At 37.9% G+C, this 27,904-nt stretch overlaps 2 protein-coding genes and 1 long non-coding RNA gene across 3 annotated transcripts in view; 1 reads left to right on the forward strand and 2 right to left on the reverse strand.

The window, feature by feature from the left end:
- The window catches only part of LOC149618757 (glutamate receptor ionotropic, NMDA 2B-like), a 522,592-nt gene that overhangs the window by 87,146 nt on the left and 407,542 nt on the right, over positions 1-27,904 (forward strand). The gene's annotated exons all lie outside the window — the stretch shown is intronic.
- LOC149618759 (speckle-type POZ protein B-like) lies at positions 7,733-9,435 on the reverse strand. The gene is made up of 2 exons (XM_089855324.1): positions 8,526-9,435; positions 7,733-7,939 (listed from the first exon to the last, which is right to left on the reverse strand). The coding sequence occupies exons 1-2, from the start codon at positions 9,403-9,405 to the stop codon at positions 7,926-7,928; spliced, it is 894 nt and encodes a 297-aa protein (XP_089711450.1). The 5' UTR covers positions 9,406-9,435; the 3' UTR covers positions 7,733-7,925.
- Positions 13,537-16,491, reverse strand: LOC149618760 (uncharacterized). The gene is made up of 2 exons (XR_016375539.1): positions 13,870-16,491; positions 13,537-13,779 (listed from the first exon to the last, which is right to left on the reverse strand). It is a non-coding gene; the product is annotated as an uncharacterized LOC149618760 (long non-coding RNA).

Below are 27,904 nucleotides of genomic sequence, written 5' to 3' on the forward strand. Positions count from 1 at the left end.
AAATTGGTTGAGTTCCAAAAAAAAATGTTCCTACCCCCTTCCCCTCAACCTAAAGCCGCGGAACACGGACGCGGGTGCTTGAATCTAGTTCGGCCGTCTACCACCGCGAGCGTCTCACGTTTAGGAGGGAAAATTCAGAAACCACTACTAGAGGGTCAGCCGTTCTTGTGTTATCAAGAATATTCACTTTCGTGGAGTGAAGAATTTGGTTAGCTCAGTACTTCTGGTCTCATCTCACTTCTGATGATACCAATTGAAGGCGAAAACCCCATACCTTTAACGTTGCCTCTTTACCCCCACCTACGGAACGGCACCGAAGTCCTCCCAGCATCCTCAGCGTTTAGATAGGGTCGTACAGTAGGGAAACGTAAAGGACGCCCCCTGTGTTTTAAAAAGAGAAGGTAGTTGTAATACAAATATAATGGTGCTACGCGGCAGCACTTACCAATCGACTACAGAAAAGCGGTGCGTGCACAAGGTACACTGGGGGAGTTTCAGTGCCGCAAGTGGTAAAAAATCATCATTACCACACCATTTTACCCGAGTGGTCGGTCATTAATGAAACCCATACGCTACCGGTGAAATCCAACTTAAGAAATCCGAAATCAATGCTGATTTCGAAATCAAATAAAAAATCCGAAATCAGCAACAAAATCACAAAATCAGTAAAGAAATTATAAAATCAGTAAAAAAATCACAAAATCAACAAGGAAATCACGAAATCAACATAGAAATCACGAAATCAACATAGAAATCACGAAATCAGAAGCGAAATCACAAAATCAGTAAAGAATCGTGAAGTCCATTACAAAATTCACGAAATCCAAAATCCAAAGAAATCACAGAATCCGACGAAATCATGGTGAAAATCTCAAAATCACGCGAAAAACCTCAAAACCCAACGAAATCAAGGGAAATATAGCAAAATCCGACGGAATCACGGCGAAAATCTCAAAATTCGATGAAATCCATTGGATTTTATCGAATTCTGAAATCAAAAAAAATCCGACGAAATCAAACGAAATCAGATGAAATCAAATGAAATCCGACGAAATCCAATTGGATTTCGAAATCCCGTACACTTTTTCCAAACGGTGCGACCCCTCGATTTTATCTCATTTGTCCCTGCTCTGTAAATATGTTTTTTAGTAGCATTCCTTTCAGCCCCACTTTCTGTCATTTTTATTTACCTTTGTTACAACCAACTATTTATCATAGTAAACAGTTTTATTCATAGTTGGATGTTCAGATAAAGTCCATAGAAAGATTCCCGACTGAAGTCTTAAAATCAAAACGATGTTTATTTTCGTTTTAAAAGAGAAGGTGACAAGAAAAATTTAAATAACTTTATAGAAAATTAAAGTCAATTCATCAAACAGTTCTTTTTCTAATTTTAAGACCTGTCTGCGTAGTGAAGCAGAAATACCATAGAATGATTTTAAAAATCAATATAGTTTCAGATTTAAATGATAAATTATAGCGCGAGTTGTTTATCAATGATCGCGTCGACAGTTCGAGTACCAAGATAAATTTATCAACTGGAAGGCGCTACTTTGTGCGAGTGCTAAGTAGGTGCATATTTTAAATTATCTCTGAAATCTCTATTTTGAATTTTAAAATTATTCGAAGATCTTTCCTGTATGTTTCAATATGCAGTAGAATCGTTAAAAGTAAATATAATTTTGCTGTTCATCTTCACTTTGAAGAAACCAAAGTCAACACCTGCCGTCGATTTCGCAAAATCTTGTACCAAAGAAAATTCAGAGCAGGAGTGGAAAGATGATCAAAATTTGTTGCCTTTTTTAAACGCACATCTTCAACGCGCAGCTAGTACAGAGGAGTTTCCGTTTATGACGTGAAACAAGTTGATGGTGTACCGTAGGTGGCGCGACGGTAAACCAATAAAAATCGAGCAAGCCTGAAACTCTCTCTTACTTCTAGTTATACCGGGGAGCTTCCACTCCTCCACTTTATTCTCTTTGCTTCTACAAGCTTTTCAACTTTCGGAAGCTGAAGATGTAAAATGTTTTCACTAAATCTTTTCAATACTCTTTGCTTGCTTTAACGCGATAAAATCGTAACGATTAAATTACGCTATTCCGAAAATACATTTTACCCGTTTTGAGTTTAATTTAATCATTGACCCAGATAAATATGCAGCATCATAAATTGATAATGTACCATTAAGTTTACATGTCTAAATAGGACCTATAGTTAGTTAGGACCTATAGTTTGCCCGCTGCTGCCTATAATCCGTCTGACATCAACCAGGTTTTAAATTATACGAGACTCTACCGCCGTGAAAGCCTTCCCTTTAGTGCACTGTTAGTATGACACGCAAGAGGTGATAAGAAAACCTCTACTCGATTGCCAACAAGGTTTTCGTTACGGAATTTTTTCCCCCAAATGGTCTACACAAGAGAGTGATCGCTTAAAAAATTATGGTAAAAACTTGTTCGACTTTTGCCCTTTTTGTTAGAAATGTAAAAACATAGATAGTTTACACACATGGAGTATTCATACCATTTACACCAGCAGACGTGTTTTTGTCCTCCATGTAGCCCGGCCTCCTGGTATGAATCCTCCATGTGTGTAAACTATCTATTCAGTAGCGTAAGGGGCGGAAACGTAGTGCGTGATTCGGATAAAAAACATAGGTTGGACATAGAGGGCGAGAAAAAGTCCACGATAAAAAGAGACACCCGAAACTAAAAATTCCATCCAAGAGAGTGAGGCCACGCTCATATATACTTCTCTTAGCCACGAGTGGCGCTATAACAGAGAAAGAAAAATCTTTCTGTATATTTGGCGCGCCCGATTACTCAGGAGACGTTCCACTAAAATAGCTAATTATGGACACTTAATGAGGATTATTCGCTTATGTTAGCATTCAACATCTCTTCATCCTTCAATGCCTCACTTTTCGTTTTATTATACAGGGTGTTTCTGATAAGTCTGCCATAAATCAAGGGGCGTGTTCTTTGGGTCAAACTGAGTGGAAAGTGTTAAAGAACATGGGGTGTACAAGAATTTGCAACGAAGATATGGCCCCCCAAACATTGGCCCCTAAAACAAGAAAATATTCGAAAATGTAGACTAAAACAAATTCAGCCTTATCAACTTGTTTAGAAATAATGAGACAATTTCAATAGTTTCCCTCTAACATCGTTATTGAACTTTCACCTGGCAGAAGTGTATTAAATGAGTAGAAGTATGCCTACTCTAGTAAAGTAAATTCAAAGTATCATGGTACCTTTCGGTTGGTATTACTTTTATTCTTAACAAGTTAACATGGACGTTACAGGTATTGTTCAAAATGTCCACCAGCGGCGTTAAGACAAACATGAACCCGTCTTTCGAAAGATTCTTGGACATGTTGGAAGATTCCTGGCATGTTCCTGATTGTTTGACAACCTTCAATAATTCGTCTTCGCAAGTCTTCCTCATCACGGACTTCATTCTTGTACACGATGTCAAAAAAATCTTTGAGATGACCCCAAAGACTTTTTAGCAAACCACCGTTTATTGTTTCGTTTGTGAATAAAAAACAATGCTGACAGTCATGACGCAAACGTAAAAACTAAACGGTGGTTTGCTATAAAGTAACGCGATGTTGTTGATAACGTCACAGTATCACTTCGAACGAACGTGTGGTAGTACAGTATGGCGTATACCAATGCAGAATATGCAGACATGCATCTCATGTATGGACTGGCGCAGGGCAATTCAGTGGAAGCACAGCGGCGATACCAGGAACAATTTCCGCAACGACGCATACCAAATCGTCGTACGTTCGAGGCTGTTGACAGGCGCTTGAGGGACATCGGACAAGTACAACCCAACAACGTTCGAGAGCGAGACATTCCAGAAGACATGGAGGAAATCGAGGAAGACGTCCTTGCCATGTTCGATGAGGACCCCTCGACAAGTACCAGACAAGTTGGACGACAATTACATGTTAATCACGTTTTGGTCTGGCGAATTCTCCGCGGACATCAGTTTCACCCGTATCATATTCAAAAGGTGCAAGCTCTTAACCCGGCAGATTATCCAAGACGCATCGACTTTTGCGAGTGGGTTTTGGCCAGAGTAGAGGACAATCAATTTCCACGGGTCCTTTTAGTAACCGACGAGGCACATTTTTCCCGGGATGGAATTCTGAACTATCACAACCACCACGAATGGCGCCAATTAAACCCACACGCAACTAGTGTTAGAAGTCACCAACAGCAATTTTCTTTAAACGTATGGTGCGGCATTGTCGGTAATCATTTACTAGGTCCGCATTTTCTTCCACCCAGACTAAATGGTGAAGCATATCTCACGTTCTTAAGAGACACTTTACCTGAACTACTCGAGGACATACCGTTAGCATTACTTCGTGACATGTGGTTTATGCACGACGGGGCACCCCCACATTTCAGCCGTGCAGTTAGAGAACATCTTAATGCTACGTTTAATTTGAGGTGGATTGGGCGTGGAGGACCAGTTGCGTGGCCAGCCAGATCTCCGGATTTAAATCCGTGCGATTTCTATCTTTGGGGTCATCTCAAAGACATCGTGTACAAGAATGAAGTCCGTGATGAGGAAGACTTGCGAAGACGAATTATTGAAGGTTGTCAAACAATCAGGAACATGCCAGGAATCTTCCAACATGTCCAAGAATCTTTCGAAAGACGGGTTCATGTTTGTCTTAACGCCGCTGGTGGACATTTTGAACAATACCTGTAACGTCCATGTTAACTTGTTAAGAATAAAAGTAATACCAACCGAAAGGTACCATGATACTTTGAATTTACTTTACTAGAGTAGGCATACTTCTACTCATTTAATACACTTCTGCCAGGTGAAAGTTCAATAACGATGTTAGAGGGAAACTATTGAAATTGTCTCATATTTCTAAACAAGTTGATAAGGCTGAATTTGTTTTAGTCTACATTTTCGAATATTTTCTTGTTTGAGGGGCCAATGTTTGGGGGGCCATATCTTCGTTGCAAATTCTTGTACACCCCATGTTCTTTGACACTTTCCACTCAGTTTGACCCAAAGAACACGCCCCTTGATTTATGGCAGACTTATCAGAAACACCCTGTATTTACATTTGATAATACATAATTATTGAAATGAAAAATTATAAAATATAAGAAATGTGGTCACCCTGAAAGACGTCAGAATTATGAGGCGTGAAGGATAGTACCCAAGCCCGGCCCACAAAACCCGAATAGAAATTAACATGAGACGTATGGGGCGCGATGAGCCCTATTAGCTGCATGTATTCCTGGTAGAAAATTTGGGTAATTTAAATAGAAACAAATCATAGATATAACTTCTAAAGTGGGCTTCCAAAATTAATTATCTGGCCAGTATTTCTTGCAAAAGAATTATTGTATTGAAACCCGCCGCGTTGCTATTCTCTTTTTGACAAAATTACCTCAAAAGAGTGGAGAAACAACTGTTCGAAAGAAAATCTAATACCTAGTCTCGCCAGCAATTATAGAGAGAGCAGAGATTTACTTGTCAATAGGTGCTTATGTTCCTTCTAACCACAAAATACGATGTTCCACTATCCAAATTAGCACTTGTAAGTTGCAAAAAAATAAAAAATAATTTTCACCAGGTGGTAATTGTAATTAAAGAGAATCTGAAGGTTTCCAACAAGTTCAATCTCAGACCAATTACTAACCATGGACAGGGAACTAACTGACTAGGTAGCTAAGTTTGTTTGGAGAATTGCATGTCATTTGTTAATGCGGATTTAACACGGCTTTGCCTCTCTATGAGCTTCAGGGTTACCACTTCATAAAAGTCCTTCCTTGTGTTGAAGCCCTCTCTAGCGTCTTACCTTTGACCTAAAAAAAACAACTCTTCTCTGATTGGTTGGTTCGTGAAGGGGTCGTTTTCTTCTCATTTTACATGGCGTCTACAGCCCTTAAAGGTTGGGAACTGTAAACGAAGTACACTTTTTGTTTTGAACTATTAAACTTGGTTCCATAGACTCATCTTCCAATAAATAGTTATAAAATACTTGTTGAACATCGAAGTACCACTTTAAACTTATATAAAAAGCACCTAGCTCATCTTAAAGCAAGTGGTCTTAGTCAGAAATCCTGCATAAACACAAAAGGAAATTGAAAACGAGACGGACATCTGGTCCACCTGAATCTCATACCGTACACTAAGATCATTCAGCAGTACGCTTTTGGGAAAAACAGTTATTTACATAAAAATAGAATTATTCAACGCTCGAGCTTTTCGAGATACGAAAATAAACTCTAGACGTTCAGATAACGGGTTCCATCAGGGAGACTCTCATTTGGGGAAACGCCAAGCACAAAGCTCGTTCTATTACACGCAGTCTGTTGGAAGAAATAAAGTGTCACGTGACAAGGGAGACTCTTTGAAGCTTAGTGTGAAGCGTGAAATAGACCGAGAAAGAGCTACCGGTATAGTCTAAATTGTATGGTCTGAGCTGCCGACTTCCAATATGGTCGCCAAAACCGAGGTAAGAGATAAGACTAGGGTGTGACGTCAAGAGTCAATTCAAAGTAACAGACTATACCCCATTATTGGAACATGCAAGGCGGTTCATACATCGCCGTTCATAGAACGCCGTCTCTACGCACTCTCATGACGCATGTCTGCAGCTCATGCGCCAAAGCAAACTTTATCTAGGTTCCTTACGACGTAAAGAAGTAGGTAGGCAATAATCGGTATTTGAACATAGAAGACATGGCCGTTCTTATCCTTAATACGTGCTCTCATGATAAACAAAGACTACATCGCAGTCGCCGAAAAGCTAAATTTACCTCTGTGTCTTTCCTCCTAGCTACGTCGAAATGGTAAATGATATGGCCTTCCGGTAGCCATGGTAACCTTGGAATGAGAGAATACCGTTTTTTAAAAGGGGATTACATAACTTCGTCTCTCACCGAAATATCATCAGTGAGCATATATTGAAGGGGGTAGAAGAGAACAAATTCTCCGTTAGCGTCAACACCGCCCCTTTCAAAACCGTTACCGAGAATTGGTTCGGTCCTACAGTTCGACACATGAGCAAAAAGCGCAACAGAGAGAAATTTGTTTACAACTTAAGGCTGAGACTTAGCCCCGCTGCAGACTGCGATGGTTTATGCATAACGAAGGCAACTACAATTGAGATGAGCTAACCACGCTGATCTACGGTGTGAGCCTCTAATCAGCGTTTCTCATTTACCCTTTTGAATTTCCTACCCCTTCTTAACGGATCACATGACCAAGGAGGATGAGACTGTTTCTGGAAAGTGGAGAGGTAAAAACGAGGCAGACACGACGCGCATCACGTGATCGTTGTTGGAAACGAGGGATATTCAAAATCATAAACAAGTAAATGAGGCTAAAGTAAGGAGGCGTGAACGCATGCGCGAGTGCGTACGATCCCTTGTCGTGAGGGGGTAGCGGTAATCATGGTAACGGGGGACTACATGCAATTTGCCTGACTTCGAACCTCCCTTCTTACACATCTTTCTTAGGTACAGAAATGACTGTGGCGTTTTGATTCTCCTTTCTCTACTTCCTCCATGATATACCCTATAGAATCTCCATTGTGGTTCGTCTTTATATCTCAATCCCATTGAAAACGAATGCAAATTCCACAGAAAATAACACGTAACATCTAAAGAATACCGTTTATTTATTTTCCCGTAAAATAAACGCTTAAGACAAAATGAAATTTGGTTATTAAAAGAATTATTAATAAAGTAAGGCTTATTTAAGCCTCTTTCCAAATTATTTAATAAAACGATGGAGTAATATTGATTGTTGTATGAGAAAATACGAATTTTTTCATCCGCAATTTTGTTGAGTAGACAGTAATGGATATTTGAGTGATGAGAATTAATTGAAAGGGAAAAATATATTGGAAATGAATGATTCTCCCTCGGTTTGATTTAAATACGTTTACCTATATCAGGAAAAACAAAGCAATTTATAAAGGTATATATTTTCCATTACGCACTATGCGTATAATTCTCTGTTCTGAAACAGTTTTGCAAAAACACTTGTCCTTAAATTCGATATCCAGTTTTGAAGAATACGTAATATACCACCAGGGATGGATTTAATTTTAGAAGTAGGAATGCAGAATGGTTAGTATTCACTTCAGTTCGTTCGACTCATAACCCAGTATAGAGCCCCTCCCTCCAACACGTAACGAAAAGTTCAAACTATCTTATTATCTCACTTAAACTACGTTTTGATGACGTTGCTGACGGTGACGGCGAAAAATACGTAATTTCTTTTTACCTCTGTCGTTATGACCCGCCTCTTCTTTCATACCCCTCCGTCCCGGGGAAGGGGGTTCGGGACTTTGACGCGCGCCCACAATACTCTGTTATCCATTCGTGCTTCTAAAATTAAATATATCCCTGATACCACGAAATCTTGCAACTCACAAAGTAAAATTCTACCAAAACTATTACCAGTTATCCATACTTGATACCCATGTTTGGTGACGTAAAGTCACGTAAGAGTACTTCCTGTGTACTTACTAAATCTCCTACGGAGTTCCAGGTCCAACTTTATCCAGTCATCAGTAAAAACCACGTCGTGGTAATTGTCTCTAATGAAAATGGCCAACCAACTTTTCAAATCTCCCAAATCATATTTGTGGGCCTTGGTCATAAATTTAGTGACGTTATCGACGCTAACATTCTGGTCTATGGCGAAGACGCACATTGATTGTAAGTCATCTAACAAACACAAATGTGCCGCGTCCAACAGCGTGGAGCATGTCTTGTCAATATTAGATGGTATTGCGCCCGAATAGATGTGTTCCAACAAGTCCTTCACCGTATCGGAGTCGAAGACGTTGGTCCAGTTAATGACTCTGGTTTTACTTTCAATCATATCGACTTCGAACATGGTCCGGAAGTACTCGGAGGACGCGGCCAGTGGGAATTGATGACAGGGGAAGTCTTTGTCCTTTGTTTTGATGGTCATATCGGTTAATATCGCGTCGTCCAACATGGTCTCGTAGAGTTTATTCCGGTTTATTGTCACATCGTTCAAAGTTCCCATTGTGATCTTCAAAGTCAGCTCGTTGATACCTTGTTCCGAGGTTAGACGTTGGAAGACTTCGAAGCGGTTAAAGTTTTCACCAATTTTTGGAGTCAATAAGATTCTTTTAAATGGTTGCGTACGTTCTATTGACATTTTGCAGTAAATCTTTTCGTAAATGTTTGATGATTCTCTGTCTTCACCTTCGACAATGAATCTCCATCTTTCACGGTATTTAAAAAATTCAACAGAGAGCCTCCATACCTTGGGATTATTGTTTCTTACTGGAATTGTAATAGTCCTTCTTTCGCGTTTGTCTAGCGGACATATGTATTGAAATTCGCATCTCCGCATTAATAACTTTGGTGGCATTTCCGGTACTTCTTGTTTTTACCGCGGCAAAGCTTCTGTTATGAATTTTGCGATTAAAACTGAGAAATGGATAATTCTCGCTTCGTAAATTAAAACTTAAACTAAGGTGTTTGTCAGCGGAAAAGAACAATTTTTTGTCCCTAAACGATCACGTGTACAGATAAGCCAACAGTGCGCAAAAAAAATATAATTTTTATGGTAAATACTCGAGTCTATCTATAGACAAGTAGCGTTAATAGGCCAAAAATGACGTCAAGGTCCTATTTTTGGGGGAAAGAAATGTTTCCACTTACTGCCTATAGGTATTAGCATAAGTTTATAAGATATGTTCCATAAGTATGACACTACCTATACTATGTAATGCTAGAGACTAACTGAGATCTAGTTCAGAAGAACCTGAAACATTCTTCTTTAAGTTATTTTTAATGTAATTGAAAGTTTCAGTTCACAAGATCTATAAATACATAGAAATCTTCTACTTGGAATGTTTAACAAGCCATTTCCTGAGACTTTCTGCTTGAATTAAAGTCTCTGCTTGGGTAAACTTAGAAATCCACGTGATATTGACGTAGCTACCTGTGCCGCGGCTCCCACGACTTATGAGCTTGTAACCCGAATGTAAACAATTTCTCTTTGCGTCGTTTGAACAAGTAGACCTAGGGTTGACACTTCTCCTATATATGTGAACATCCAATGAAACGCTAGGAAGGGGAAGCGGGCGGTTTAACGAAGTTTTAAGCCCTTCCCCTTGTCTTCAATCAGATATTAGTATATGGTCTATGGCGTCTTAAAGATTCTAAGAAGAAGAAGAAATCTACTTATTCCTGGTTCTAGATATAAGATACTTCGATTCACATTTAAATGCTAGTCGTTTTCTGAAAATATATATTACAATATATGTAGCCAGTCTATAGGACATTCAACCGCAAAAATCAGTCAAAAATAGCGAGTTTAGGGTCTTGTCCTTCGGAATCGGCTCAATCTGTTTCCATTTGTGGAAAATATAGCAGACCATCGATTTTGATAGCCACAGCCAAGAGTAGAAAAGAAAGCAAAGGCGGAATGCGTTTTTGACACTCTAGCTCCGAAACACTATCCATAATCAATATTCTCAACAGGTTTTTCTTGCAAGGCCTATACCCTCCTACATCTTATATACCCTACCATCTAAGAGTAATATCGACATTTCTTCTATTCCAAGGAGTATAGACCTTGTTTTACTTGTCGAGAGATGGAACCCCTTTTTCAAAATGGGGGTCGCAATTTTGTCTGCTTGATTTAGGGTTAAAACGGACACACCGGATGGTTTGTGGATCTGAAGACGTTAGAAAAGGCATCAAAGTTACCAGTCTACCATAGTTCTTTTATTTGAAGCCATGTCTAATGTCTTTGGATCAACAAAACAAGGTATAAACACCAGACGCTAACCCTCACTTTGAAAAGGCTTTATCAGTGAGTATGTATAGAATGAGGCTCGAAGAGACCAAATTCTCCGTCAGCCCCACCCCTTTCACTGGCTATGTCCTACACTTCCACACATGCGCAATCAGGGTAAAAGAGAGAAAAAATCTGTTTACTTCCATAGAGGATTTGTTGACTACTTTAACAGTCTTTTCTTAGTTACCCTTTTGAACTTCCTTCACGTGACGACTGGCTACTCCGCTTTGCGCTGAAGTAGGTGCGCGTGAGATACTGACACGACGGTGCCGTTCAAGTTACCTTCCTCCTTCCGTCTTCGACTCTCCTTTCTCTTCTTCCACCGTGGGTCTATGGCCCTTTTGGATATAAATGGAATTTGTCTATGAACCATTTCGATAGAAAGGGGGTAGGCAACCCTCAGTATCGGTACATACATGGCGGTTGGTACATAGTCATCTCTGCGCACTTTCATGTTACAAAAAAAAAAGACTACAGCGCTTGCGTCAAAAGGCGAGATGGAAGGTTACGTTTTACCCCCGTGTCTTTCCCTTTTAGTTACATCGAAATGGTCTACAAACGGTATCTCAGATCTCTCTGACAGGTATATTGTAGATATGAATTTTCACTCCTTGCAATAGGCCTAGAACTTCACTTCTCGCAGTTATATCACAGTTTGTATAGATCTTTTTGCTCATAGAACTGCCGCTTTCAATTCCGCCTTTAGCATAAGCAATGACCACTGGGCTGAGACCACCATGGCTCGGTCGGCTCAAAAACGCATCCATCAACAACGGCGTTTTCTCTATTGAATACTAAAACCTAAATTCTATACATCATAAAAGATGAAACAAGGGAACGTTTTTTATAGCTTATACGTACAGTTACCATTCTGTCCATGGATGCACCCGAGGGGCCAGACACTTGATTTCCCAGTCACAGGTGTACATACATCTGATCCAATCAGACTTTTGGGATCTGATATATTTAACGGTGTATTCCATTTATTTAGCTGCTCTGAGATAGCTCACCATTTGCTATATTAAATTACAAAATTCAGTATACGTGGGCGTTTCTGTAAGTCTGTTATAAATTTAAGGATGTTAGACTAAGGGTCAAATTGAGTGGAAAGTATCAAAGAATTTGGGGTCTACACCATGCTTTTGTTAAGAAGATATGGGCTCCCAAACATTGATTAATCAAAAATGTCTTGATTAGAATCAAGTCCTAAAAAGTATCGATAAGACTGAGGTTATCACTTGACTGAAGGATCAGATATTAACTTTTCTTTTTAATTGAAACTTAAAGGCATGCTTAAGAAAAAACAACGTTCCATTACCGTTTTCCGTTGAAATAACTTATTTTACAGGTAATCAATTTCAAAAATTTACTTATCTCGGGTTTTCGGGCACAATTCCATTCCCCCAAAACATTTTATCATTACATTAATCACTTTTGAGAGAGTACGTGTATGACATTCCCTCATTTGTGCCCGGCATGCTTCGCAGTGGATACGTTTTAAAACAATGGCGGAAAATTAAGTAGGGACAGTTAGATTTTTACTCGTGGTTATGAAAAATGAAGTAATGTCTAGTGTACTTCAGTCAACAGTCATACTGTTCATTCTCATAGCTCAGGACATGATTAATGCTGCTCACTATTTCTCTCTCTAGTTTCAAACAATGGTTAGAGACCATTCAGTGCCGCGGGTCGCACATGAATATATTTCAACTACAGTTTACATCAATTCTCCGTGGTCGTACTATTAGCGGGTTAAGCACTAATTTGTTCAGAACATGTCTCGAAAGTGTGCTTGTTGTAAGTTTTTAAAGCAGTGTTGCAAATGTGTGGGTAATTTCCCACATCGTGGGAGATTTAGGTTTGGTTTTAGGCTCTGTGGGGAAAAAGTAATATTTTTCCGAAATCAATGAAATGTCGGAATTTTCCTGTTCAAGGGTTAATAGTGCGAAATTTTCAAAATTTTATCCGGTTTAATAATTTCAAGCGACATTTTGAAATAAATTCGGTGATTTTAAGTTTGGCACTGAAAAAAAAGAAAGCATATTTTGAGAATTTTAAAGCTTTATAGCATTTGTACATATTGTCAAAGCCATGCGGAGTGATATTCCATATTAAACTTAGTATGATAAAATAGTCCAGATAAATATGACTGTAAAAAAGGGGGTGTGGGAAATGCGGCAAATTTTTAAAATGGAAGTGGGAAAATCCACTTTCTAACATTAGCAACACTGATTTGAAGGTTTTGGTCATGGCTAAACAGACCGCTCATTCAGTTTTCTATTGTTTTAAAGCTTATTTTGACACGTTATCTCTCAAAAGTGATTAATGTAATGATAAAATGTTTTGGGGGAATGGAATTGTGCCCGAAAACCCGAGATAAGTAAATTTTTGAAATTGATTACCTGTAAAATAAGTTATTTCAACGGAAAACGGTAATGGAACGTTGTTTTTTCTTAAGCATGCCTTTAAGTTTCAATTAAAAAGAAAAGTTAATATCTGATCCTTCAGTCAAGTGATAACCTCAGTCTTATCGATACTTTTTAGGACTTGATTCTAATCAAGACATTTTTGATTAATATCTGCTCCTTCAGTCTTCATTTTAATTAAGATTGTTAAGAAACTGTTTTACATTTTCAAAATCTACACTAAGCAGAAACATATAAAAATGGGACCGTAACTTTTGCTCAATCAGTCATTTATTTATAATGATACTCCAAAAAATAAAAACGTAACTCATTGAAAGTTTGTATTCTTATTGTAATTAACATAATACAATTTTTTACAACCCTTTATTGAAACGCGAGGCGCTCCCCTAAAAATTCCACAAATAGGACCAAATTGACAGTTTTACACAATTTTTTAAAACGCTGATTTAGCCTATGTCTGTTTAACCTTTAGCTCAAACTTTTCATAAGCCCAATATGAAATTCGGATGTCCTTAAAACTTCTCAACGACGATCCGAGATTTTCAATTTCGAACTTTTTTGTAGCATTAACTAACGTCTGTTTGATATTAAGCTTATAAACCTTAAACACAATATAGTCAGGGCAATGCCGACTCAATTTTTAAGGGCTACCCTAAAAGTCCACAAAGGTGATCCAAGATTGTTAATAAATACGCCTAAAAAGTGCCCTCTTCAAAATATGTAGCCGGGGAAAAGAGAGCGTGATCGAGTGGGCTATGCTAGTGGGTATTTTGGTAGTAAGTAACGGGGGTTGGGACTCCAGGCATAGCCCGCTCCATCACGCACTCGACAACGCAAAGCAGCTCGTGCCAGCGTGGGAAATAAGGCGGTAACACAGGGCAAATGACGAGTTTAAAAATCGCCTGGTACAGTTCAAAAATTAAATCGGAGGGGGGGGGGGTCAGTGGTCCACGAGACTACTAAAAAATTCAAGGGTAACCAGAGTCCACACATTAAAATTCTAATATTTTAATTATCCACTTCCTTAGCTTAGCAGACGACGTGCTCTGGCCAATGGTCACGGACCAGTTTATTTATTCCAAGTCAGGAGGGTCTCTGGTCTAATGTCCAGTTTAAAAAAATCCTTATTTCCCACCCTGACTCGCGCTATAGGGCAAGCAGCTTGCGACGTGTTGCGCGTGATCGAGTAGGCTATGGTCCGGTCAAAAGAAATCTTCAGTTCAGCCAAGAAGTTATATCAGTATCTCAGAGAGAAGATATAAGATGCCTTTGTATTCGCGCGCCATAGTCCCAGTCCCCCTTTCAAAATACAAGGGGGGACGTAAAAGGAGGCGCCGGGCTATTTCGCTCTAGTCAGTCGGAAATTTTCCTCACTCGCGTCGTCGCGCTGACGTGAGTTTTCAAGAACCAATGAGATGCTGGTTGTAATTTAGAGACGGGCATTGACTGCGGACCTACGTTAGGACTGGAAATAAAGCTGGAAATCTGGCGAATTTATATCTTCTCTCTGAGATACTGATATAACTTCTTGGTTCAGCGTTGTAAATAAGGCGGTGGCACAGGGAAAATGACCAGTTTAAAAATTAAATCGGAGGGGGAGCAGTGGACCACAGGACCACTAAGGAAATTCTAGGGTAACCAGGGTCCAGACATTATCTCAACTATTTTAATTACCCACTTCTTTAGTTTAGCAGACGCCGCGCCCTGGTCAATGGTCATGGACCAGTTCATTTATTCCTGGGCAGGGGGTCGCTGGCCCAATGTCTAGTTTTAAAAAAATCCCTATTTCCCACCCTGCTTCAGTTGGGAGTCTGACTCCTGGAGCTCCTAAAGTCCAGAGATGCATATGACAAGGATTCATTTCTCATAAGCGAGAATGGCCAACTCTGTTGTGTTAGAGACAGCCTGGCAGCCTGGTATTTTTTTACTTCTAAACAGGCTGGGAAATAAGGATATTTTTTAAACTAGTCCTTTGGACCAGTGACCCCCTAGTGTCTGAAATTATTTACTGGTCTCCGGACTGGTCCCAGCCTTTGCTCTCCAATAGATTTGCAATTAATAAACTGGTCCCGAGGACCAGTAACCCCCACTTCTTGAATTAAAAAACTAGTCCAAGCAATTAATAAACTGGTTTTGGACCAGAGGAAGTGTGCTATTTCCCAGCCTGCTTCTAAAGTTCTAAGTCAGCTGGGTTTTCACCTTTAAAAGTTAATACATCCCTTTAAAAATGTTATTAAATGAATGAATCTATACGGTTGCAGTTATGTCGAAATGAGAGCAATTAAATATGTGTCTTTGATATTTAGCTCTGATAATTTCAGAAACTTAGTAAAAAGTAGTGTTATGTATTTAACCAGAATTTATTTTATTGAAATTTATTAATAATTATTTAATTAAAAAAATTGTAATACTATTTTATGTTTTAAATTTCACAAATAAAATTCAAAACAGTAAACATAGGGCAAAGGTTATATTGTATTATAAATAGCCAGTGGGATTGATTTTAGCTATATCGCAATTAGAGCTCGACATTTTCTATCCATTATCCACAAATTAGTAATTAATTTGAATGAAAATAAGTGGATATCTTTTATTAATTGGGAAATAATGCACACACTTTACATTTAAATTTTAGAAGTTGAATTTATTATTTACTTTTTGTATGTAATATTCAGCATTAATTTGACTAAGACAATTAACTAATTACCTACGAGGAATTAACTAGTATATATGTTTAAAATTATAATTTAATCGTTTCAAAACTAATATGGTTTTGAACCGGTTTTAATAATTTAGTTATTAAAATTTGTGATTATCGATTGGTCAATATTGAAAATCAACCAATGGTGGAACTAATTTTTTTTAAACTCAATGAAACTGAAATATCAATGAATCATCTACTGAAAGAGGTATCAACCTATTATTTTTTTTCAAAAGAAGGTAAATAAGGATTAGATGGCTTGCTGCTTCAAACAAGATTTTTAACCATGAATAGAATATTTTGTTAATTTTAGTCAAATTTAGATATTCGGTAATAGAGTTGATATGAATAAAGCCGTTTTTGCTCATGTCCATTTTAAACTTTAATCACAGATTTCGCTATCCATTTCACAAGCATAATAAACACTACTGAAGGGCGCAAATCTATCTGTGATCGGTAATGGTGACCAAAATAGCAATTTGCCCAATTAATCAGTTTGAACTTCATTTGCACATTTCTACTCGTTAAGCCCTGTTTTCATCAAAGCTAGAAGCGAGAAAAATTCGCGCTAGAGCGAGAAGAGTTTGCTAGAACTTTGTCTGGCTTCTAGCAAAGGTGTTTTCATTGCCGCGGGAGATGCGAGAAAACGCAAAACTAGAGCGAGAAAATGACGCTAGCTCCGATCTGTCAGAGACAGATATTTTCTAGCGTCCCGCTTAGCGAGAAGCGAGATGTAGCGGTCACGTGATATGGAACCACGAATCAGAAAGCAGTGGGGTTAAATTCCTTTTGAGAGAAAGGCGGCAGTTTCAACGGGTCAACATTTCGGTTTTTAAAAATGGATGGCAAAACCTCGAAGAAAGAACTTAAAGAAAAGTTAAAAACAAGAAAGGGAAAGAAATAAAAAGAATGAATTTGCTAAAAGGGAGCAAATTATTAACAGTATTAGAATTAGGGATGGGCTGTGGAACCGCGAATTAAAAGAATATAGAAATAGGGAAATTAATGAAACATTATGGGAAGAAGTAGCCACAGAAAACAACATGACAAGTAAGTTGAACAGTTTCGTAGTATCCTTCTAGCTTCCTGCGTTGCCATATGGGATCAGGGTGGGAAATAAGGATTTTTTTAAACTGGATATTAGGCCAGCCACCCCCCTGGTCTGGAATAAATAAACTGGTCCATGACCATTGACCAGGGCGTGTCGTCTGCTAAACTAAAGAAGTGGATAATTAAAATAGTTAAGATATTGTCTGGACTCTGGCTAGTGGCTACCCTTGAATTTTATTAATGGTCAAGTGGACCACTGACCCCCCTCCGATTTAATTTTTAAACTGGTCCAGGCAATTTTTAAACTGGTCATTTGCCCTGTGCCACCGCCTTATTTCCCACGCTGTATGGGATGAACCCACCACCGTTTCTTCGAATATTGAGTTGATTTAATAGCCGAGGTTTTTAAATAGAGCCAATTTAAAATGAATTTTTTCCTTAAAAGCAGCTTTCTTCTACTGACCGCCATTTTAATGCAATTATTATTTGGACATTTTTAGACAAAGCTTAGATTATTATTATTATTATTCGCGGAATCGCGGCAGATGACGCCACTTTCTCGCTTCGATGAAAACACCCCAGGGGGATACCACGCGCGAGAAAGCTTCTAGCATTTCTGGCGCGGGATTTGAAACTCGCGGAAACAACCCGCTCCAAGCTTCTCGCTTAGCGAGAAGTGATTTTCTAGCTTTGATGAAAACGGGGCTTTAATTAGAAATGTTGCGAGAAATTTGAATGGAATATAAGTAGATATCTCTTTTAGTAGATAATTTTTGATGATTCATTGAGTTAAAAAATTGGTATCAGTATTTCAATTAAGCTTTGATATCAACAGCGGTTAATTTACGATATGGGCTTATGATAATAGTCTGTTTATAAGATAAAATCGTTACATCAAGTGTCACAAGACAGTATCTACCTCCAAAATCGAGTGTTAGTAACTTTAAAACCATCTCCTCGTCACAGGATATCCGAGGGTGAATTTATTATATCATTGATAGATAGACAAGATAATCTGACAAGGCGCAATAGCTCAGTCAAGTTTTGGCAAGGCCTAATACCGTTTTGCTTGACTGCATGGCGCGGTCAAATTCCTTTTAAAGCATAGATCATGTAGTATCCACCCTTGATTTTCATTTCGCAACACACGTTGGATTCGTAAACCTCGACGCGCACCACGATTTTCTAGAAGCATTAAAATGCAAACACAACAACACACTGAGCGCATACATTTTTAATAAATAACATTTCTAAATTCTCACTACAGCTGTTTTCGGGCTGAAGCGACCGAAAGACGGCGATAAATAAAAATTCTTCGGGGGGCTAGTTTCGAGGGAACGAAATTCAAATGCAAGGCGCGTCCCATCAACAAACAAAATTGAATTCGTTTTATGCAATTATAATATTGAAATTTTATACAATTAAGTAATATTTAAGAAAACAAAGCACTACTTTCAAAGTCTAAACTTTAATTAAAAGTACGACGATACGAGAAGGCGAAGTAGTAAAGGGCAAAGAGAGGTAAACATTTTTTTAAACGGCAAAAATGAACGTTAAGCCAAGGCTTAGCGCAATTTCACCGCCTTAAAAAAAGTGCCTAGTTTAGAAATAGATTGTGGGACAATCAAAAGGTGGAAAATTATGAAATTAGGCTTATATTAAAGCTTGAAACCTACTTTAAATTATATTTAAAATCCATCCATGAGCAAATCCTCAAAAAATATGAAAATGGCAACGAAAAAGGACCCACTCTCAAATTTTTTTCCCCTTAAAAAAATGGCGGCCACAAACGGGGTAATTTGTCACGGCGGCAATATTAAAGCAGTCTTATCTCACTATCGATAGGCCATTTCAACCAAAAGGCATTAAGAAAAAACAATCGGATTATTAAGACGCAACTATACGTAAAAAAAGGCCAATATTGGTCTCGCTGATATTTACCAATAAAACAGCGTATCCATGCTAAAATATCGCAGATTGGGGTAGTTTTTAAAATTTAAAATTAAACATACTTAAAATTAATTTTTCTCAAAAACCTTAAAAATGGTCCTAGAAAAAGGTTTAAATTTTGATATAAAACCGTTCCCAAACGTAACAAACGAATATTTCATTTCAAAAGGGTTGCGACAAAATGGCTAAATTTGAAAAAACTCCATGTTATTTCTATGGGAAAATTTAACTTTTTCACCAAAAGGGCTGAATCATTTTATGCAAATGAAAACCACCCTTAGCAACTTTATTTTTTATAAAATAAACTAATGAGTGGATCTTTTTGAAATTTTAACCACATATTGAGGGCCCGAATTGTAGTTCTGTGGAATTTTTTCAAAGCAGTTAATACGATACAAAAAAAGTTATAACCAATCAAAGAACCATCCTTATACATTAAAGTCGGTATGAGGTCTTATCTAAGAGAGCTATCGCTCTCCTAGAATTGGCTTCTTAAACAAGGAAAGAGTCACACATGTGGAGTAAGGCATATCAGCCTTTAATCTAAGAATGTTTTTGAACCTTTACCTAGCAGTTAAGTGTACTATTAAATGGGTGTAACTGTGCGTACGCTGATAAATTAAATTGAATTACCCCAGATGTGTGAACGGGGCCAATCAATGTTTTGGATACTTTCAACCCATTTCGACCCCACGATGTTCTTTGACACTTTCAACACAGTTTGACCCCAAGATCTTTGACCATTTCAACTCAGTTTGACCCTAAGAACTTTGACACTTTCAACCCAGTTTGACCCCAAGATCTTTAACACTTTCAACCAGTTTGACCCCAAGATCTTTGACACTCTCAACCCAGTTTGACCCCAAGAACTTTGACACTTTCGTCTCAGTTTGACCAAAGAACACACCCTTTAAATTTTGGTAGACTTATCAGACACACCTTGCAGAGTGACAGACAGAAAGCTCCAGTGCTAACGTTACTTCTTCTTTCAATCTGAAACGACTCTGCGGGCGAGCGATCCATACATTTTATACAGATAGTTGCGACACACGACCGACCAATCGTACTCTATGATCACCTGGCATTATTCTATTTAAAGCACGGAATTCTCAAAATTCAGAAACAAAGGCTTGAGGATTGTTTCACATTTACTGGTCTATAAGTTAGTGTCTGCTCCCTCGAGAGGAAGTGAAAAATGGAAGAAAAAAGGAAATTTTTAGGCGTTTAGTATAGACGCGAAAAACTTCTTTGTCATTGATAAACGGCCTATTCCTTCTAAATCAGTAGATTCTTATCACGGGTGCTGTCAAGGGTGTCAACGCCTGTGTACCAGTGTCGGATCGGACGTACGCTTAGAGATTTGGGGTTTAAATACGGATGTATCATTGCTTTGCTTCATGGCTCATGACAATATGACTTGCAAATATTTTATAAAGCGGCATTGATTTTTTGGTAAAAATTTATAACATTTTGTATACATAATAGAATAGCCTTACTTTTGTTAGATAAATCCTTCCTATGCTTTAAGAATTGGAGCGTGTTACTACTAAAGAATTTAAAAAGTGCTCATGCCACAATTTTTATAGACTAAGACCCAACTATAGACAAGACTTTACCAGTTTCATAACTTGTTTGAAGTATTAATGAAATCCATGTATACGAACAAACAAACCCGCTACACACAGAGATCATCAGCCCATCAGCTAGGTTTCGTTTATTACCTAGTTAACAAGTATTAATACTGCTATGCAATGTTAATATCTACGTGAGTTAGCGTACGTAATTCTAGTAAATTCCTCATAGATATTTCTGATGAAATTTTGGATTGGATGTAAGAAGTAAGAACCGGTAGTCACAATAGCAAAAGGGACTTAGTCAGACTCAGATTTTCTCCCCATGGAGAACAAAATGGCACGCATTTTACTAGGGTTTAGTGTAAAACTTCCAACATCCGCCGCCACAGCGCTAGTGTCGGGCATTGCTCTAAGCAAACCTAGCTCCCTATTCAGTTGCCTGTCCATGGGTTAGGTGGTCTGAGCTATAATTGTCTTCCTTGGTCGAGTCGGATAAGGGTTACAGATGGAGATCACAGAAGGAAATGGTATCTATTACTGAAATCTTCCGACAGGTGACGCTCCTCTATGAGAAATAAACCGCAATACTCCATTGAGAGTACCAATGAAAAACGACATTAGGACTTCAAACATCGAATATTCAGTGTGTCTCGTCCTCAGTTACAACAAGACAGACAACAGAATGAAGTCACCGTGAAATTAATGCGCTTTGTACCGAAAAAACAGGCAGACTAATGATGGTTGTGTTTTTTTGTCAATTGACATGGAAAAGGCGTAATTCCAACAAAGGAACGAGCACCAAATATTAGTTTAATCCGGCTTGTATACACACGTAAAAGGTCAAAACCAACTGACCCATCCCGGCCCAGGGGTTGGAATAAAGGGTTAAAGACCTTAGACAGACTTCTTTCGGCTCAAGCTACGTATTTTACCGTCTGGGGAATGGCCTATAGGTCTAAACAAGAACATGTATAAGAAATAAGAACGTTCAAAGATCGAATACACCATTTCGATGAATCTAAGAGAGAAAGGCCCCGGAGTAAAACTCTGCATTCCATCTTGCTTTGGAGCATGCGCTGTGGGGGTTTTGGGTCCTGGGAGCGTGCATCGAGGGGTTAGTCACTTGATAATCAGGTTATCTAGAATTCTAAGAAAATCATCAACCTCCTTTTATGTCCTGATACTGAGGTTGGTCTACCACGTTTGTTTCGTCACGTCTATTGGATTGACTTTCATGAGGTCCGGTATTTTCCTCCACTATAGTCTGCTACCACGAACTTTCTCGATACGTCACATCCTCCTATCTCTTACCTCATTTTTGGCGACCATATTGGAAGTCGTCAGTTAAGGTCATGCAATTTAGACTACCAACATTGACCTCACGTCCCCGTAGCTCCTCCCTTCTCACAACCACTCTATTAACGGTGGATGGAAAAGTTTAAACTCACTGAAACCTAAAATGATTATATTCTCTCGTCTTATTTGGGTTCTTGGACTAAATGAAGTCAACTCTTATGGATGTACAAAGGAATAACATAAAATATATGAAGTACGGTAGGCTTTCAGTGTCACTTGTCACTGAGTAGAAAGACTAAAGTAAATTTCCACGTGAGCAGCTTTTCTGATGTCCCAAAAGACCTAAATAAAAACATTTATACTAAAAGTAGTCTAAAAGGTTTTTATAATAAAGAAAAACCTAAGTTATCTAATGAAACTTCATAAAATGAAAACATGTTTGAGCGTTCCTTGAATGCTATATCAAGTATATTTTATTTAGGTTGTACTCCAATCTTAACATGAAAACATTGGCCCGGTCTGCAAAATGTCATAAAACATTTTAGACTCAAAATTGACTAAAGAACATCCCCTTAATTTCTGACAGACCTTTCACAATCACCCGGTTTAATCAACTCGTGGTTTTATCGAGAAATTATGGTTTAGTATAAAGAATCTCTTTGAAATATGCAGGAATAAATAACACTTCTATTTAAAATTATATTTAAATGTTTGATTGATATTTTAAGTAACATATTGACGTTAAATATGACACTTCCCATTGTTGTGATGTTACATTTCTAAAAAATATGTTTCCCATGAAATGCAAAACATTAGCAAGTTGCGGCCTCTCTATTGGTGTTTAAACTCATTGGCACTGCCTCAACATTGGTCTATTATGAGTACGTTTTTCAAATAACAAATTGGTTGAAGAAAAATATATATTTTTCTTGGAAAAACACCGTGAAAAATAACTTAACTTATTCAACCTCATACTTATTGCTGCTACATTACTTTTGTTAATACTTTTACCTCTTGCGGATTTTCTTTCAATCTCATTCCCATTAACTTCATTCAAGTCTCTTTTTTTCGTTGCCTAAATGACATTGACATTGTTAGTATGTTAGTAACACCGTAGCAACGTTGCCTATACCAACGCAATGTCTCTAAAAGAAACGAATCTAATTTGCCTCAACTGTTTTACGCATATTGGTTCTGCCAACTTCTATCCCTCCAAACATTTTAAACTAATACAATTTGTCGTATCGCAACCATAGTTCTGTTGCCTTCCACCTCGATGAACTAACAGAAGTTTATAATACTTCTCTTCGAGAGAAGTGTACCACAAATCGGGGTAATTGTAATATGATTCTTCCTAACATCAAAATTAACATTTGGAGCAAGGTTTCTAAACCGAATCATGTACGTGAAAAAATAGTTCCCTCATCATTACTCTATTAGCGCTGAACTATTTGCCAAGGATTTTTTCCCACGTTACGACAATGAAGGTTTGTGGGTTGATTGCTGGTGATATACCACCAATCAGTTATAGAATTCACCCATGCACAGTGCGTTAGTTATCCATCTGAAGTTTGATGAGCAGGGGTGCAAACAAAAAGAACATAACTAATGTTACTGCCATCGCTTGACTTTGCTTCTGTTATTTGGAGTCCTCCCCAGATGGGCCATAAAAATTTGCTCGTCAAAGCCCATAACCGATTTACAAAGTTAACCCAAGGATGCGATCACTTGCCACCGATTCAACGAGACGCTAAACTTCGCGTCATTTCGCCCTTGCTGCGTCACCGCGTTAATGATCTTCTGTACCTTTATGACCTTCTCAAAGGCGCCATCGATATTCCGGTCACCGATTTCTTCGAGTCTAATCCTGAGACACGTACTCGCGGCCATCGCCAAAAACTTCGAAAGCCACGTGCGCGTACCCGGTATTCTTTGCAACACTTTACATACAGGGTATTGAATGACTGGAATGGGCTTCCTATCGCTACCCTTGCCCTTCCGGGGCGAAACTCATTTCGCACTGCCGTAACGGCGCTATTTGACTCTAATTCAGGCTATACCGAATTTGATCTGCCGTATTAACAATATTTTTCTTTATTTTTCTCTATATATAATTTCATATTTGTAGTTTTTTCATTTAATTTTTTTTTTTCTTGTTGTAATCCTTCACACTTTACCGACGAGGGAGGTTGTACATAAGCCCATGGCTTCACGACCCTTTACCTCATGTCTCTCTCAAATAAATAAATAAATAAATAATGTATTTGGAAGATAAAGAGTGTCATCCTTCCTCTATTATCCCCTTCTGTCACGACTAAGTCCATTAAAACTTCGGGCATCCAATACAATTTTCATTTAAAGTGATAGTCACACTTTACAAATGATGGATGCAAAGACGTTATATGATTTCAAGCAACAATGACTTTGGTTTAGGTCTGTTAACATTGCAGCCCTATCTAACGTCTGTAGATCCATAGATCTTAACCCTTTATCAAGCTAACGATATTTTAAAAAGAGTCTAGTGGGTTCCATTTCTTCAGTTAACCTTAACACATTCCAGTTGTCTAAAATACCGAAGAACTTCATTTTCATAGCGATCAAACTATTACCTCCATCGAGATAAAATTTGGCTAAAAGAGCGATTTTTTACGTCAAGAATTTTGGCTTCTAAAATTTAGTACAGTAGAAGTAAGATTTATAAATGTATAGTCTTGAAACATTGAAAATTAAATTGCCACCATAAACGTTTTATAAAACAAAAAACATTCATTTTTCCCCGTTTGGAGTTTTCAGTATACGTATCGGCATAACCCTGTAATTATCTTTGTAAGAATGTGTCGAAAGGCCATTTGTTAAACGGTAGTGGCGCGTCTCATGGTGGCATATTTTCCAGAAACAGGAATGTAAGGGAAGGGCTTAAGGTCGAGCTAAAGCCAACTTGGGAAGGGGGGAGGGGTTGTTCATATGCCTTTAGTTTCTGCTCATTTCCAAGCAAGTGTTTCAATTAAAAAATTTCAAGACTTTACAAACCGAAAGACAACATTTCAAAGATTACAACAAAATTGTGAAAAATTTTATTTTTGAAATTACATTAAGTTAAATGACATTAAATTTAAAGTTACTAATTCCAATATATCTTGTCTTTCCGTCGTTTAAATTGCATAAAATTTTGCATACACGCGCATTTACACCTACGCTAGTGGTTAATTGAGACAGTTTTGGAAAATGTCAATTATTTAACTTATTAAGTCACTAATTAAATTAATTTATTCGCTTAATTAGTTACATAATTGACATTTTGCAAAAGTGTCTCGATTAACCACTAGCGTAGGTGTAAATGCGCGTGTATGCAAAATTGTATGCAATTTAAACGACGGAAAGACAAGATATATTGGAATTAGTAACTTTAAATTCAATGTCATTTAACTTAATGTAATTTCAAAAATAAAAGTTTTTCACAATTTTGTTGTAATCTTTGAAATGTTGTCTTTCGGTTTGTAAAGTCTTGTAATTTTTTATTTGAAACACTTGCTTGGAAATGAGCAGAAACTAAAGGCATATGAAAAACCCCTCCCCCCCTTCCCAAGTTGGCTTTAGCTCGACCTTAAGACTTGGTTAACCGCAAGCTCCTCCTTCCTAGTGTTTCATTGGCTATTCATTTATATAGGACAACAGTCGATCCATTTACTCGTTCAGAACACGCAAAGAGAACTTGTTTACGTTCGGGTTCTTCGCTCATAGGTCGCGGGAGTCGCGGAACAGGTCAATCAATGTCAAGTGTTTTCTAAGTTTAAATTCATGATACATGACGTAAGGGGTAACGGTTTCCTACCCACCTCCTCTTTAACTCAAACAGCAAGGCCCCTTAAAGATTGCAACTGTAAGAAATCTATTTATTCCTGCATAGACTAAATAGAAATTTATTCATAATGTAGTAAAGAGGAACTATTCTCATGGAAAGATTTGTCATAAACGGTCTAAAGATGGCGCGTCACAATTTTGGAAACTTTTGGAACCCATAGCCTACTGTGATCAACGTCTCTACATGTTCCAGTGAAGCAAAATAACATTATAACAGTAGCCTCGACTTCCAAATAGTTCTGTTCCCATTTGAAGGTAAAGTTTTTAAACAAAGATGGCGTTGCAGTTAATTTCACTTTGTCTCGCATAGACAATGCTTATACTACAGGCCCTTACTTATATGGCTCTATTATGGGGCTATATTTTTAGTTCTTAGAAATTCTTTGTCGGTAATAGTCTACACTGCGCGTAATAAAATTGCCAAGGATCGTACAGCCGCTGCTGAGACTAGCGAATTCCAAAAGTTTAATGAAAATTTCTCATGGGGTCAGGAAATGTTTGAAATTCTTTACAGTGATATTCTTCAGGCATTTACGCTACGAAAAACTATATTGGTTAATTTTTAAGTTAGGTAGTACAAGCCCTGAAGTACTGGGATGTTTCAACTTTAAAAACCACGAGAGTTTGTTTAGATATAGACCTACTTCTTAATTAATTTTATTAAGAAATTAAAGTGATAATAATTATCTGTGTTTGATTCCCACTTAACGAATTTTGCGAAAACCCTTGGTAAAACGAAACCTAGCAATTCTAACCTAAAACAAGTTGGAAAACCAAAATAAAAAACCTCTTTGAGTCAAGGCAAGATCTATCTATCCAATTAAGAGGTTTTTCTTAAATAATTTAAAACATAATGGCTATTAATTATTCTAATCTTCATTAATTTACCTTAATTCTAGTTAAATCGTTTTAAGAAACTTTAGTCCTAAATTAATTTTAAACATAGCTATTTTTGTCGTTTGAATTCTAGCGTCTACCTCTTTAGTACGTTATTGAAATTTAGGGTATATAAGGCGATTGATTCATAATAAGTGATAAGAAAACGCGCCATTGCGTGTAGCTTTAGATGAAGCCCTGCCATTGGGAGGCTATACGTTTCTCATAACCCTAACCGATCGCCGCGTACCTCCTAATTTAAACGATGGGGCATGGGAGTAAAAGCCAAAAATTGCTTTGTGAGAACACGTTTGTTCCGATTTGCCAACGCGAACGCGGTGACAGACACACAGAATCGTCCAGTGTAATACCTCTCCGTGTTCATGGTACAACAGAACGTTCTTGCTATGAAACTTTTAAAAGCTTATAAATTCCCACTTTCGAAAGATTACTTGAAGATTTTAATGACGGAATTTTCTGATAATTTTAATTTCTAATTTGAAGATTATTATACTTCCGCGTCGACTAAGTCCTTTTATTGGTGTTAACGGCTCTAAGTGGTATGTAAATTTAACCAAGTTTGGAACCATAAGTTATAATTCAGGTGGAAAGCGAGAGAGATATCAATCAGGTAGCAGCTAGCTAGTAGGAAATGTAGAACTAGTATAGTCTACGATAGCTTTTAAATAATGAAGGGACTTTTAGAAGTTTCAGGCAATCAGAAAATGCAACCTCGTGGGAAATAAACATATTGCGATCGCCTAGCTTGCTTACAGAGTAGACTTCCGCTATTTACAACCTACCTACTTAAACTATAGCATTAGAGAACCTGTTTTCTCCATAATTAGTCATTTTATGTTCATGTAAATTCTAGATACCTGCAATTTAAGAGACTACGTTTTCCCAACTAATTAGCATATTGTATCCCTCCGCAGTAATTTTCTACCTGCTCAAGTGATATTTTAAATTAGTTCTAATATCTACCTATATCTATATAAGTCAGTCTTGACTGACTGACTGCCTGACTGATAACAGGGATAGATTTAATTTTAGAAGTAGGAATGGAGAACGGTTAGTATTTACTTCAGTCCGACTCATAGCCCTGTAAAGAGCCCCTCCCTCCAACACGTAACCAAAATTTTAAATTATCTTATTGGCTCACTGAAATTACGTTTTGATGACGTTGCTGACGGGGACGGCAAAAATACGTAATTCCTTTTTACCTCTGTCGCTATGAATCGCCTCTTCTTTCATTCCCCTTCGCCCTGTGGAAGGGGGTCCGGGACTTTGACGCGCGCCCAGATTACTCGATGTTCTCCATTTCTACT

The sequence above is a fragment of the Phalangium opilio genome, unplaced genomic scaffold (genome assembly GCF_054372755.1).
Source record: "Phalangium opilio isolate 3A_F unplaced genomic scaffold, DU_Popi_V2 ptg000209l_1, whole genome shotgun sequence".
In the NCBI taxonomy this organism is placed as follows: Eukaryota; Metazoa; Arthropoda; class Arachnida; order Opiliones; family Phalangiidae; genus Phalangium; species Phalangium opilio.

Excerpts from the sequence above, each read along its gene's own strand:
- LOC149618759 (XM_089855324.1), bottom strand. The coding sequence starts at position 9,405 with ATGCCACCAAAGTTATTAATGCGGAGATGCGAATTTCAATACATATGT.